The 15,130-nt window shown below is 51.5% G+C and overlaps 1 protein-coding gene across 1 annotated transcript in view; it reads left to right on the plus strand.

Moving 5' to 3' along the window:
- LOC145360915 (asialoglycoprotein receptor 1-like) overlaps positions 1-15,130 on the plus strand; it is a 51,254-nt gene that overhangs the window by 6,448 nt on the left and 29,676 nt on the right. Inside the window, exons 2-3 of the mRNA XM_080216419.1 lie at positions 5,760-5,845; positions 14,401-14,445. Of these exons, the coding sequence (XP_080072545.1) occupies positions 5,785-5,845; positions 14,401-14,445 (106 nt within the window). The 5' untranslated portion in view covers positions 5,760-5,784. The remainder of the gene's footprint in view (positions 1-5,759; positions 5,846-14,400; positions 14,446-15,130) is intronic.

Here is a 15,130-nt window from a genome sequence, read left to right on the forward strand (position 1 = left end):
CCTTCCAGGGAAAGGGTGAACAATCCGTGGGTTGTAACAGGAAGGAGTCGGGAGGGCAGAAGCCAACCCAGTGAATCGAGCAGTCACACAGAGACAGGCGGGAAACCAAGAACAGGCCAGGATATTATCCAGCTACAAGGCCAGATACCGAGGGGGGATTGGGCCCAGCTGAGGATGGAACCGCCCTGGAGTTAGCGCGAGTGCAGCTACTAATGTGGTTAAATCCTGAGGCCCATCCAGAACCACTGAATGTGGCAGATAACTTGTGGAAAGTTTTGCGAGGACTCTACAGATTGGAGCAGGTCTCAAAGGGAATGAAAAGCTGGTCACACGGGCTAACCCCAAAACCACCATTGCTATCCAGCTAACTCTTAAGCTTTCAGAGTAAGGCTTGCATTAACACTGCAATGAAGTTACTGTGAAATTCCTCTAGTCGCCACACACTCGGGCGCCTGTTTGGGTTTGATTTGATTTGGTTTGTTATTGTCACATGATTGTGACTGGAACTCCATTTTCCTGCCCATTTCACCCCCACCCCCCCCCTCCCCCCCACCGCCAGCCTGTAACCCTTGACCCCTTTCTCAATCAGAACTCTGTCTAAAGCAGCCCTTCAATATGACCCAGCCTCCACAGTGCGGCACAGTGGTTAGCACTACACACCGGGGTTCGATTCCCGGCCTCACTCACTGTCTGTCCTCAGTCTGCACATTCTCCCCGTGTCTGCGTGGGTTTCCTCCGGGTACTCCGGTTTCCTCCCACAGTCCGAAAGACGTGCTGGTTAGGGCATATCGGCCGTGCTAAATTCTCCCTCAGTGTTCAGGGTGTGGCAACTAGGGGATTTTCACAGTAACTTCATTGCAGTGTTAAGGTAAGCCTACTCATGATACTAATAAATAACATTTAAAGGCCACCCAGAATCTTACTAAGTTTACCTTTAATCTGCCTTTCTCTCTCCTCTCTTTCTGTCACTCTCTATCTCTTCATTTCTCTTTTTCTCCCCTCTCTCTCTTTCTCTAAACTCAACCTTTCCTAAAACAAACAACTCCCACATTCTAGCGATCAATCGAGGGAACATTCCACAAACTGTTTCCAAAGCAAATACATCCCTTCCTAAACCAGGCAGCTAGAACAATGCACAATACCCCACGTGTGGTCTCAGCAACTCCCTCGACAGACTTCACTTCAAGCTCCGTTCCCCGATCGAGGAGTTAATGTCCCTCCTTTCTTCCCCACCTGGCGGGATTTGTAATTCCAGTTCAATGTCAAGGTTAACAACCTATTCAATGGTTCCAGCTGCCGCAGGCATCACCAGGAAGGGGGTCTCTCGGAGCGGGGCGGGGGGGGTTCAGCCAGTGTGCGAAGGCCTCGCTTGGGCTGGGCCACAGTCTCAGCCCGGGCTGCTCCTCGTGTCCCAGTGTCAGGGTGAGGGGCCCCCCAAGGCCTTCCCCTGCCTCAACGGCGCGAGGGTTACTGAGCTTCCTGTAGAAGGCCGAAGCCTGAGACTTTCCCACTCGGGGCAATTAGCGGGTTACGGACGGTGATATCAGCATCAGCTTCAGCCCAAAGAGAGACACGGGGGCCAGGCGCTGAAGAGTGAGAAATTAGAAAAGGTGACCCAGTGACAGAGGCTAAAAAACCCAAACAATCCAATGCAGGGAAATGGTTCTCCATCTTTAAACCGCCATTTTGCTTTCTCCATTACCTTCTCTCAACAGTCTCTCTTTCTCTCTCTCACTCTGTTCCTTTCTCTCTCTCTCTCTCTCTCGCTGTCTCACTCTCTCTCTCTTTCTTTCTCATTCTCTCTCCTCTCTCTTTTTCTCTCTCCCTTTTTCCTCTCTTCTCTCTCACACACATTCTCTCTCTCTCCTCTCTCTTTTTCTCTCTCCCTTTTTCCTCTCTCTCTCACACACATTCTCTCTCTCTCTCTCTTTCTCTCCCCTCTCTTTCTCTCACATTCTCTCTCTCTGTCGATGTCATTCTCTCCCTTCTCACTCTCTGTCTCTTTCTCTCTCTCTCTCTGTCTCTCATTCTCTCTCCTCTCTTTCTGTCTCCCTCTCTTTCCCTCTGTTTCACATTCTCTCTCTCTCTCATGTTCTCTCTTTCCCTCTCTCTTTCTCTCATTCTCTCTTTCTGTCCCACTCTCTCTCTGTCTCTCTCTCTCTCATTTTCTCTCTCCCCTCTCTCTCTTTCTGTCTCACTCTCTCTGTCTCTCTCTCTTTGCCTCTCTCTTGTCTGTCTGTCTGTATCTCTGTCTCTCTCCCTTCTCTCTCTCTTGTTCCTCTCTCATTCTTTCTCTCACATTCTCTCTCTCTCCCTGTCTCTCTTTCTCTTTTTTACATTTCTCTTTCTGTCTCTCACTTACTCTCTCTGTCCCTCTCCGTCTGTCTCTTTCTCTCTTTGATACTGTTTCCCCCTTTGAGAAGATTAACTCAAGATTGAAATGTTAGAGCAGGATGTGAATATTAGACACACAGGTATATCCACCACTCTCAGTGCTTCCCAGGATATGGCGTTAGTGTGGAACAGGTCACCACCTCCAGCTCACACACTGATCTGTCCAATCATGTCTGGCAGAATCATAGGCATGTGTCAATTGGATGATTGGTCAGGACAATGGGCTGAATGGCCTCTTGTGCTGTAATTGGGACAATGGGATGCTTCGCCCCATTATCAGAGGGCGATGGGATCGGTGCCGCAGAATCATAGAATCCCCACAGCTCAGAAGGAGGCCATTTGGCCCATCGAAGAATTGGCAAGTATGCTGCAGCTTTAGAGAACCTTAGTGAGGCCGCACTTGGAATATAATGTTCAATTCTGGTTGCCTCACTGCCAGAAGGATGTGGAGGCTTTGGAGAGGGTACAGAAAAGATTTACCAGGATGTTGCCTGGCACGGAGAGCATTAGCTCTGAGGAGAGGTTAGAGAAACTTGGTTTGTTCTCACTGGAGCGATCAAGGTTGAGGAGCGACCTGATAGAAGTCTACAAGACTATGAGAGGCATGGATAGAGTGGATAGTCAGAAGCTTTTTCCCAGGGTAGAAGAGTCAATTCCGAGGGGCACAGGTTTAAGGTGCGAGGGGCAAGGTTTAAAGAAGATGTACGAGGCAGATTTTTACACAGTGGGTGGAGGGTGCCTGGGACTCGCTATCCGGGGAGGTAGTGGAAGCAGATACAGTAGTGACTTTTAAGGTGCATCTTAACAAATACATGAATAGGATAGAAAGAGGGATATGGTCCCTGGAAGGGTGGGAGTTTTAATTCAGTCCGGCAGCATGGTCGGGGCAGGCTCGGAGGGCCAAAGGGCCTGTTCCTGTGCTGGAATTTTCTTTGTTCTTTGAGTCTGCGCCGACCATAATCCCACCCAGGCCCTATCCCCGTATCCCCACACATTAACCCTGTTAATCCCTTTGACACAATTTTATCATGGCCACTCAACCTAACCTGCACACCTTTGAACTGTGGGAGGAATCCAGAGCACCCGGAGGAAACCCATGCAGACACGAGGAGAATGTGCAGACTCCGCACAGGCAGTGACCCGAGCCGGGAATCGAACCCGGGTCCCTGGCGCTGAGAGGCAGCAGTGCTAACCCACTGTGGTATGGGTAATTGTTGTGGAGAGTGGCGATGAACTTAAATTGAAAAGAGTTGATAGAGACAGCCACAGATTGCGGGTTCTGCTGAGGTCTCTCAGAGCAATCTGAAACCTTTAGTTGTTAATTGTAGAGAATGCAGCCTCTGGTCACTGTCATTGAGAGGGTCATTTCCCACCTTGCTGCTTGTGGAAGGCATGATGTGGAGATGTCAGCGTTGGACTGGGGTAAACATAGTCAGAAGTCTCACAACACCAGGTTAAAGTCCAACAGGTTTATTTGGTAACAAACGCCTAGCTTTCGGAGCGCTGCTCCTTCATCAGGTGAGTGGGGAGTGGCAGGGTAGGGGCGGCATGGTAGCACAGTGGGTTAGCACCGCTGCTTCACAGCTCTAGGGCCCTGAGTTCGATTCCCGGCTTGGGGTCACTGTCTGTGTGGAGTTTGCACGTTCTCCTCGTGTCTGGGTGGGTTTCCTCCGGGTGCTCCGGTTTCCTCCCACAGTCCAAAGATGTGCGGGTTAGGTTGATTGGCCAGGCTAAATTGCCCCTTAGTGTCCAGGGATGTGTAGGTTAGAGGGATTAGAGGGATTAGCGGGTATAAACGTAGGGGTATGGGGGTAGGGCCTGGGTGGGATTGTGTTCGGTGCAGACTCGATGGGCCGAAGGGTCTCTTTCTGCACTGTAGCGTTCTATGATTCTATGAGTGCCCACCCACCTGATGAAGGGGCAGTGCTCCCAAAGCTAGTGGCATTTGTTACCCAATAAACCCATTGGACTTTAACCTGGTGTTGTGAGACTTCTTACAGTTGCTTGTGGAACTCAGTCTGTCACCCTCAGCCGTGACACAGAGAGAGATAACTACAGCAGGGAGGGATTCTGGCAGGTTCAATGTGGCGAAAATGTCTCCCCTTTCTGGGGGCAAATGTAAAATACTGCTACAGCGTCTGACTGTAAGTGAGGGGAAATATCCCCGTGCAGAGAATGGAGACAGCGTGGAACTGGCTGGGGGATAAGTGTGGCGCTTTGCAAAGGCAGTTTGATATACACAGGAAGGGTCAATCAACTTGCTGATAGGTTGATAAAAGGAGGAAGGGTGGAACATAGCACGAGGAGTAGATGGGCGGAAGGGGCACGTTTCATGCTGTAAATTGTATCTAAGGGCTGGCAGCCTCTGTATTGCAGCAGGCGGGGAGAGTGTGAGGGGGGATTGGAATGTTTTTCAAACTTTATAAACTCCACGCAGTCAGTCAGACCCACCTGAGAATATCGGCCCCCCCCCATAGCCCAGGCTGCAAGCTGGCTGTAAACGCTGTGGACTGGGTTGAATCAACACCATGTGTGGATAAACTCAATCACAGGCCAGGATCAGTTTACCCTGGGCCCCAAGTCGGGAGAAACGGAAGATGTGTGGGGGCAGTAACGGGGGGGTGGGATTACTGCACTGATGTGTTCAGCACCCTGCGAGCCTGCTATAACACAGGCTGCTCAGTCCCTGCACACAGATCCCCCACAGCCACACCGAATGCCAACCAATCACCTCCATTTCCACATCGTTAAAAAACTAAAAATCATCCGGGCAACAGATCTTTTCAGTTTAACAGTTCAATTCCTGCTGCCAAGTCAACCCGGTGAGGGGCAAATATAATACAAATTCTAGAATTCTGTGTCCGTAAGTGTGTATTTATACGTGTGTGTGTGTGTGTGTGTGTATGAGTGTGTACGTGTGTGAGTGCATGAGTGCGTACGTGTGTGAGTGCATGAGTGCGTGTGAATGTATGTGAGGGTGGTGAGTGCGTGTAAATATGTGTGTGTGTGTGTGTGTGTGTGTACATTTGTGTGTTAATGTGTGGGCCACTGTGACAGTACCAGTGTAGCAGCAACAGCATTGCAGTGGCAGCGTTGCAGGGGCAGCGTTGCGGTGTCAGTATTGCGGTGACAGTGTTGCGGTGACAGTGTTGCGGTGTCAGTCTTGCAGTGACAGTATTGCGGTGTCAGCGTTGCGGTGTCAGCGTTGCGGTGACAGCGTTGCGGTGACAGCGTTGCAGTGTCAGCGTTGCGGTGTCAGTGTTGCGGTGACAGTATTGCAGTGACAGTGTGTTGATACCGGGAGTGTGGGCTGACTGCCGGCTGTGATAAACATTACGCTAACCTCCTTTTCTCCTGTTGTGAAGGATCATTAATTCCTGTGACGTTGAGATGACAAAAGGAGGCTCTGGGGACCAGCCGGAAGAAATCAAGATGAAAGTTCGGAACTCAGGTACATTTCAGAGCAGCGGCGGGGCGGGGAGGGGGTCGTAACCTGGAGGGGTCTATGGGTTTTGGGGTGTGGGTTTGCGTATACGGGGTAGCAGGTAGGGCTGGTGGGAGGGTACTGAATCTGGCAAAAATATTCTGAACAACCAAACTTCGCCATTCCTTCCAGCGTGTTTTTGCCAGTGTTTTTAGAAATGGACTATTGAGTCAAAGATGGCTGAGCTCCAGTTTCCTCCCACAGTCACAAAGATGTGCAGGTTAGGTTGATTGGCCATGCTAAATTGACCCTTAGTGTCAGAGGAATTAGCAGGGTGAATATGTGGGAAGATGGGAATAGGGCCTGGATGGAATTGTGATTGGTGCAGACTCAATGGACCGAATGGCCTCCTCCAGCACTCTAGGAAGTCTATGAAATCCTCCCAGGATTCTGGTGAGATATTTGTAGCCCCCTTGCAGCCAATGATTGGTTTTGTGAAGGGTAGATCGTGCCTCACAAACCTTATCGAGTTCTTTGAGAAGGTGACCAAAGAGATGGATAAGGATAAAGCAGTTGATGTGATGTATATGGATTTCAGTAAAATGTTCCCCGCGGTAAGCTATTGCAGGAGATACGGAGGTATGGGATTGAGGGTGATTTAGCGGTTTGGATCAGAAATTCGCTAGCTGTAAGAAGACAGAGGGTGGTGGTTGATGGGAAATATTCATCCTGGAGTTCAGTTATGAGTGATGTACCGCAAGGATCTGTTTTGGGGCCACTGCTGTTTGTCATTTTTATAAAAGACCTGGATGAGGGTGTAGAAGGATGGGTTAGTAAATTTGTGGATGACACTAAAGTCGGTGGAGGTGTGGACAGTGCGGAAGGATGTTGCAGGTTACAGAGGGACATAGATAAACTGCAGAGCTGAGCTGGGCTGAGAGGTGGCAAATGGAGTTTAATGCAGGAAAGTGTGAGGTGTTTCATTTTGGAAGGAGTAACAGCAGTACAGAGTACTGGGCTAATGGTAAGATACTTGGCGGTGTGGTGGAGCAGAGAGATCTCAGTGTCCATGTGCATAGATCCCTGAAAGTTGGCACTCAATCCCTCTACCAATGAAAGCTAACACACTGTACGCCTTCTTAACCTGGGTGGATAGGGTTGTTAAGAAGGCGTACGGTATGTTAGCTTTTATTGGTAGAGGGATTGAGTTTCAAAGCCATGAGGTCATGTTGCAGCTGTACAAAACTCTGGTGCGACCGCACTTGGAGTATTGCATACAGTTCTGGTCGCCGCATTATAGGAAGGATGTGGAAGCATTGGAAAGGGTGCAGAGGAGATTTATCAGGATGTTGCCCGGTATGGTGGGAAGGTCTTATGAGGAAAGACTGAGGGACTTGAGGCTGTTTTCGTTAGAGAGAAAAAGTTAAGAGGTGACTTAATAGAGGCATATAAGATGATCAGAGGATCAGATAGGATGGACAGTGAGAGCCTTTTTCCTCAGATGGTGATGGCTAACACGAGGGAATGTAGCTTTAAATTGAGGAGTGATAGATATAGAATCATAGAAACCCTACAGTACTGAAAGAGGCCATTTGGCCCATCGAGTCTGCACCGACCACAATCCCACCCAGGCCCTATCCCCATAGCCCCTAATATTTTACCCACTAACCTCTCTAACCTACACATCTCAGGACACTAAGGGACAATTTTATTAGCATGGCCAATCAACTTAACCCGCACATCTTTGGACTGTGGGAGGAAACCGGAGCACCCGGAGGAAACCCACACAGACACGGGGAGAATGTGCAGACTCCATATAGACAGTGACCCGAGCCGGGAATCGAACCCGGGTCCCTGGAGCTGTGAAGCAGCAGTGCTAACCACTGTACCACCAAGCACCTAGAACAGGTGTCAGAGGTAGGTTCTTTACTCAGAGAGCAGTAAGGGTGTGGAATGCCCTGCCTGCAACAGTAGTGGACTCGCCAACATTAAGGGCATTTAAATGGTCATTGGACAAACATTTGGATGATATCGGAATAGTGTAGGTTAGATGGGCTTTAGATTGGTTTCACAGGTCAGCGCAACATCGAGGGCCGAAGGGTCTGTACTGCGCTGTAACGTTCTATGTGTGACCCTTACCTGCCCAAGGGTAGCTAAGTGCCAATAAATACTGACCAGCCAGTGACGCCATGTCCCACAAATGAATAAATAACATCTCAGGAAGTGGGTTCCTTCCATTGGTTTTGGCTGTAGGTGTTTAATTCTCTTTTATTTTTATGCCCCTTTCTGATGAGGAAGTGTGGTAGTGGAGAGGTGCCTGGACTGGTTTGAGTTGAAAACCGAGAGGTGGAAATGTCCACAGCCGCAAAATATTTAACTTTGAAACTTCCGCCAATTCGATGTCTTGTGTTGCTCAGAGGCTCCCCCACCTGTTGTATACGGGCACTGCACCTCAGTTTGCTCTCTCGAGGATCCCCGGACCATCATCTCCTGCAGATCGCTGAGGCCACTCAGCCCATTGCCTCCTCCCCCTGCTGTCCCACAGCCCGCTGCCTCAGTCTCCCTCACCACCCCCCCCCACCCCGCTCCTCCCCTTCACACTCTGATCCCAACCCGGTGAAATCTGCTCAGACGGAAAGCTGGGGGCGAGATACACCCCGAGACAAAGAAATATCTTCTTGTTTGGAACTAGATTCTTCTCTTGGTCACCAGCAGGAGATGGAGTAACTGGAGGGGTGGGGGAGAGACACACACTTCAACACAGTTTCCAAAAATAAACTCCACGAGGGGGCTGAGGAGAATTTAGTTTACGCAGCGGGATTTTATTCTGGATTTTATGATCCGGAACATTCTGCCGGAATGGGAGAGAAATCCAACGGTGACTTTTGACACCCTTGGGGGCGGCACGGTGGTGAGCGCCGCTGCCTCACAGTGCCAGGGACCCGGGTTCGATTCCCGGCTCGGGGTCACTGCCTATGCAGAGTCTGCACATTCTCCCCATGTCTGCGTGGGTTTCCTCCGGGCGCTCCGGTTTCCTCCCACAGTCCGAAAGATGTGCGGGTTAGGGTGCATTGGCCGTGCCAAATTCTCCCTCAATGTACCCAAACATATGGTGACTAGGGGTTCTCACAGTAACTTCATTGCAGTGTTAACGTAAGCCTTACTTGTGACTAAGAAATAAACTTCACAAAAAGAAAAGAGAGTTTGAAGTTAAAGTTAATGTATTCGTCACAAATAAGGCTTACCTTAACCCTGCAGGGTGGCACAGTGGTTAGCGCTGCTGCCTCACATCGCCACAGACCCGCATTCAATTCCCAGCTTGGGTCACTGTCTATGTGGAATCTGCACATTCTCCCCGTGTCTGTGTGGGTTTCCTCCTACCCTCCAAAGATGTGCAGATTAGGAGCATTGACCGTGCTAAATTGCCCCCTAGTGTCAGGGAGACTCGCTCGGATAAATGCATAGGGCTGTGGGGATAAGGTCTGGGTGGGGTTTCAGTCAGTGCAGACTCAATGGGCCGAATGGCCTCCTTCTGCACTGTAGGATTCTATGATTAAGGGGGACTAGGCTGCAAAGTTGAGCTGAGGCCACAATCAGAACAGCCGGAGGCCCATTGAATGGCTGACAGCTCCTCGAGGGGCCGAATGGCCTACTCCTGCTCCCATTTCCGTTGATGAGTAAATGAGGATAGTATACGCGAAACCAAGAGACAAGGAATGTCCCAACTCTCAATGTTACAGGGAAATCATTCTGTTCCTTTCTCATGAACAGTTCTCTGGGATTATATAGAGTCACAGAGCAACACAGCATGGAAACAGGCCCTTCAGCCCATCTGGTACATGGTGCCCTCCCAGCTCATCCCAACTGCCTGCAATTGGCCCATATCCCTCGAATCCTGTCCAGTCCATTTACTGACCGACTGCTTCTTAAATATCGTACCAGCCTCACCACTTCCTCTGGCAGCTCATTCCATTTACCCACCACCCTCTGCCAGGAGAAGGTGCCCCTCAGAACCCTTTGAAAACCTTTCCCCTTTCACCAGAAACCTGCACCTTCCCGTTTCCAAATCCCTGTCCTTGGGGATAAAGACTACCTGCGTCCATCCTATCTGTGTCCCTCATGGTTTTATACACCTCAATAAGGTCACCTCCTCATTCTCCTACGTTCCAACGGATGAGGTTCTAGCCTGGCCAACCTCTCCAGGTAACTCAGGGCCCCACGAATCCTGACAACATCCTCATAAACCTTCTCTTCACTCCTTCTGAATTGTCAACGTCTTTCCGATAACAGAGGGACCAACACTGTACACAATACCCCAAGCGCAGCCTCACCGAGGGCTCATACAACTGTCTGTGTAAAAATAAAACACAATAAACAGGAAGGTGACGATATTAATGATGAGGAAGGAAGCTTTTGTCTGTGTGTGATATTGATATTCTCTACACCAGTGTTCCTGTCGTCTCCCCGAGACGCGATCATGTTCATCTGGGGCCTAGTGGGAAGCTGCAGCCCTGTGATAAGTAATTCCTGCACCCAAACTCGACACACAAACCTCCGCCAATACACTGGCTGGGGGTTTGAGGCAAAACCCCAAACTGGAGACCTCAACCCCACCCACAAATATCTCCTTCCTGCACTCCCCCATCTCCCCTCTGTTCCCCCTCTCCCCATTCCCCTCCTTCTCATTCTCCAATCTCTCCCCTTCCCCATCCGCTTCTCCCAAACCCCATCTCTCTCTTCCACTCCATTCCTCTGTCCCCCTATTCCCTATTCCTCTCTCTCCATCCCATCCCCCTCTTATTCCCATCTTTCTCACGTCCTCTCCCACCCCTCTCTCCCTTACTCCATTTATCTCTCTCTCACTCTCCATCCTTCTCTCTCCTCCACCTTCCTCTCTCTCTCTTCCTCCCCCCTCCCTTCCCTCTCTCCCTCCCCCTCCCTTCCCTCCTCCCTCCCCCCTCCCTTCCCTCTCTCCTACTCACCATCCCTCTCTCTCCCTCACCATCCTTCTCTCCCTCTCACCATCCTTCTCTCCCTCTCACCATCGTTCTCTCCCTCTCACCATCCTTCTCTCCCTCACGCCATCCCTCTCTCTCCTTCCCATTCCCCTCTCTCCCTCTCGCCATCCCTCTCTCTCCTTCCCATCCCTCTCTTTCCCATTTGCCATCCCTCTCTCTCCCATTTGCCATCCTCTCTCTCCCTCTCGCCATCCCTCTCTCTCCCTCTCGCCATCCCTCTCTCCCCCTCTCGCCATCCCTCTCTCTCCTTCCCATCCCTCTCTCCCCTCTCGCCATCCTCTCTCTCCCTCCCATCCCTCTCTCTCCCTCTCGCCATCCCTCTCTCCCCCTCTCGCCATTCCTCTCTCTCCCTCCCATCCCTCTCTCTCCCTCTCGCCATCCCTCTCTCCCCCTCTCGCCATCCCTCTCTCTCCTTCCCATCCCTCTCTCTCCCTCTCGCCATCCCTCTCTCTCCCTCCCATCCCTCTCTCTCCCTCTCGCCATCCCTCTCTCCCCTCCCATCCCTCTCTCTCCCTCTCGCCATCCCTCTCTCTCCCTCTCGCCATCCCTCTCTCTCCCTCTCGCCATCCCTCTCTCTCCCTCTCGCCATCCCTCTCTCTCCCTCTCGCCATCCCTCTCTCTCCTTCCCATCCCTCTCTCTCCCCCTCTCGCCATCCCTCTCTCTCCCTCCCATCCCTCTCTCTCCCTCTCGCCATCCCTCTCTCTCCCTCCCATCCCTCTCTCTCCCTCTCGCCATCCCTCTCTCTCCCTCCCATCCCTCTCTCTCCCTCTCACCATCCCTCTCTCTCCCTCTCGCCATCCCTCTCTCTCCCTCTCGCCATCCCTCTCTCTCCCTCTCGCCATCCCTCTCTCTCCCTCTCACCATCCCTCTCTCTCCCTCTCGCCATCCCTCTCTCTCCCTCTCGCCATCCCTCTCTCTCCCTCTCGCCATCCCTCTCTCTCCCTCTCGCCATCCCTCTCTCCCCCTCTCGCCATCCCTCTCTCTCCCTCCCATCCCTCTCTCTCCTTCCCATCCCTCTCTCTCCCTCTCGCCATCCCTCTCTCTCCCTCTCGCCATCCCTCTCTCTCCCTCTCGCCATCCCTCTCTCTCCCTCTCGCCATCCCTCTCTCTCCCTCTCGCCATCCCTCTCTCTCCCTCTCGCCATCCCTCTCTCCCCCTCTCGCCATCCCTCTCTCTCCCTCCCATCCCTCTCTCTCCCTCTCGCCATCCCTCTCTCTCCCTCTCGCCATCCCTCTCTCTCCCTCTCGCCATCCCTCTCTCTCCCTCTCGCCATCCCTCTCTCTCCCTCTCGCCATCCCTCTCTCTCCCTCTCGCCATCCCTCTCTCTCCCTCTCGCCATCCCTCTCTCTCCTTCCCATCCCTCTCTCTCCCTCTCGCCATCCCTCTCTCTCCTTCCCATCCCTCTCTCCCTCTCGCCATCCCTCTCTCTCCCTCTCGCCATCCCTCTCTCTCCCTCTCGCCATCCCTCTCTCTCCTTCCCATCCCTCTCCCTCCCCTCTCGCCATCCCTCTCTCTCCCTCTCGCCATCCCTCTCTCCCCCTCTCGCCATCCCTCTCTCTCCCTCCCATCCCTCTCTCTCCTTCCCATCCCTCTCTCTCCCTCTCGCCATCCCTCTCTCTCCCTCTCGCCATCCCTCTCTCTCCCTCTCGCCATCCCTCTCTCTCCCTCTCGCCATCCCTCTCTCTCCCTCTCGCCATCCCTCTCTCTCCCTCTCGCCATCCCTCTCTCTCCCTCTCGCCATCCCTCTCTCCCCCTCTCGCCATCCCTCTCTCTCCCTCCCATCCCTCTCTCTCCCTCTCGCCATCCCTCTCTCTCCCTCTCGCCATCCCTCTCTCTCCCTCTCGCCATCCCTCTCTCTCCCTCTCGCCATCCCTCTCTCTCCCTCTCGCCATCCCTCTCTCTCCCTCTCGCCATCCCTCTCTCTCCTTCCCATCCCTCTCTCTCCCTCTCGCCATCCCTCTCTCTCCTTCCCATCCCTCTCCCTCCCTCTCGCCATCCCTCTCTCTCCTTCCCATCCCTCTCTCTCCCTCTCGCCATCCCTCTCTCTCCTTCCCATCCCTCTCCCCCTCTCACCATCCCTCTCTCACTGCCATCCTGCTCTCCCCCACTGCCCAGTTTCCTTGCTGGATTTACGGAGTTTTCTCGGGCAGGATGGAGCCTGTGACTCACTGAGAGTTATCATGGGTGATATATTTTCAAATGTTCCACCTCTTTCACAATCCTGCCAGAACCATCTGGAACAGGTTAGACAGAATTCCCGGAGATGGGACTCGCCAGTCGGAGTGAAATAGAAATAAAACGCAGCTGGGAGGCTTTATCCTTCACCCAGATTAGCGGGTGGGGCAGCAGAGGGAGGTTAACCTATAGGCACGGAGAACATTCCAGAAAGTTTGAGTTCAACATCCGACAAGGCCGTGTGAGAGTTTGAAACCCGCCTGTTATACAATTCAGACGAGAAAAAGGTGGGCCTACTTTTTCACCTGAGGGGAGCATGTGTACAACAGGCCTGGACCCGCGTTCAACAGGCCTGGACCTGCGTTCAACAGGCCTGGACCCGCGTTCAACAGGCCCGGACCTTGTTTGACAGGCCCAGACCACATTCAGCAGGCCCGGACCCGCGTTCAACTGTTCTGGACCCACATTCAACAGTCCCAGAGTCGCGTTCAACAGTCCCGGACCCGTGTTAACAGTCCTGGAACCCGTTCGACAGGCCCAGACCCGCATTCAACAGTCCCAGACCTGTATTCAACAGTCAACAGATTTAGAACTGAGTTGAGGACGAACTTCTTCACACAAAGGGTTGTGAGTCTGTGGAATTCCCTGTCCAGTGAAGCAGTTGAGGCTGCCACATTGAATATTTTTAAGGCAAAGATAGATAGAGTTTTGAAAGGAATTAAGGGCTATGGTGAGTGTGTGGGTAAGTGGAGCTGAGTCCATGAGAAGGACAGCCATGATTTTATTGAATGGTGGAGCAGGCTCGAGGGGCCAGATGGCCTACTCCTACTCCGAGTTCTTATGTTCTTAAGAGAAGATCCTTTGTGGGTCATGTGACCAAACTGGAACCAATGGAGCGCGAGGCCAGTCAGGGGTGATGGCCCCCCAGGGAACCAGGATATTAATACTTCCCCCTTAGTAACAATGGGGAGGCGATGGCTCAGTGGTATGTTATTGTTCGGCTCTTAATCCAGAAAGTCAGCTAATGTTCTGGGGGACCCGGGTTCGAATCTCGCCACAGCAGATGGTAGAATTTGAATTCAATAAAAATTATCTGGAATTAAGAATCTACTGATGAAACCATTGTCGGAAAAACCCATCCGGTTCACTAATGTTCTTTAGGGAAGGAAATCTGCTGTCCTTACCCGGTCTGGCCTACATGTGACTCCAACCTGTTTGACCTTTAACCTCCATCTGACGTGGCCAAGTTGAATTCCATTTCTTCAAAGTTTTGCATTGCCTCTCTCAGGAATGATTTATATAACACCATTAATGTGACAAACTCAAAGGAGTAATGTCTACTTTGTGTTTCTATTCCTCCATTTTTAACCCCTTAACCACTGGCACAGCTGAGGACGCCCAGCAAGATGGCGCACAGGAGGCACCTGCCGCAGGTAAATGCCCAGGATTTACGGTGGGCACAACAAGGGGCTCAGAGGTCAGGGGTGGGAGTGGGAGGCAGATTGGCAGGAGTTGGGGGGGCAGGATTTGGAGGGACAGGGCAGTGGTGGGAGAGGGAGGGGCAAGAATCAGAGTGGGAGTGGCAGAAATGGGAGTGGGAGGAGAATGGGTGGGGGGGAGGGGCAGGAATGGGTGGGAGGGGGATAGGAAAGGGACGGGGATACCACAGTCTAAGTATAACTCTAACTAATTGACACATTTAACTCTGAACTGCCTTTAAACATGAAAAGAAACAACTCTAATTTCTAACTTATCATTATTTCAGTTCCGAATAAGCAACATTATTCTTACAGACGTAAAACCAACTTTAAATATAGTTAGCAATCACAAATATACTTGTTATAAGTGTAGACAGTCTTACAGTATTCAGAGACATACAGAGCTTTCAAGTGCCTACAAAACCCTCTTGATTTCAACCAGAGAAGCCAAGCTCAAACTCCTTTCCACAAAAAGTCTGTTTCTCTTTGTAAAGAATCCAGGACTGCACATAAACCAACAACACCGCATGACCCTGTCCATCACTCTAATCTGAAATCCCAATAAGTAATGAAAAGCCCATTAACTTGATTTAACATAACCATTTGCAAATTTGAAATAAGTAATTATTCTGCTTCCCCA

The sequence above is a fragment of the Carcharhinus amblyrhynchos genome, chromosome 33, assembly GCF_965287045.1.
Source record: "Carcharhinus amblyrhynchos chromosome 33, sCarAmb.v2.hapA, whole genome shotgun sequence".
In the NCBI taxonomy this organism is placed as follows: domain Eukaryota; kingdom Metazoa; phylum Chordata; class Chondrichthyes; order Carcharhiniformes; family Carcharhinidae; genus Carcharhinus; species Carcharhinus amblyrhynchos.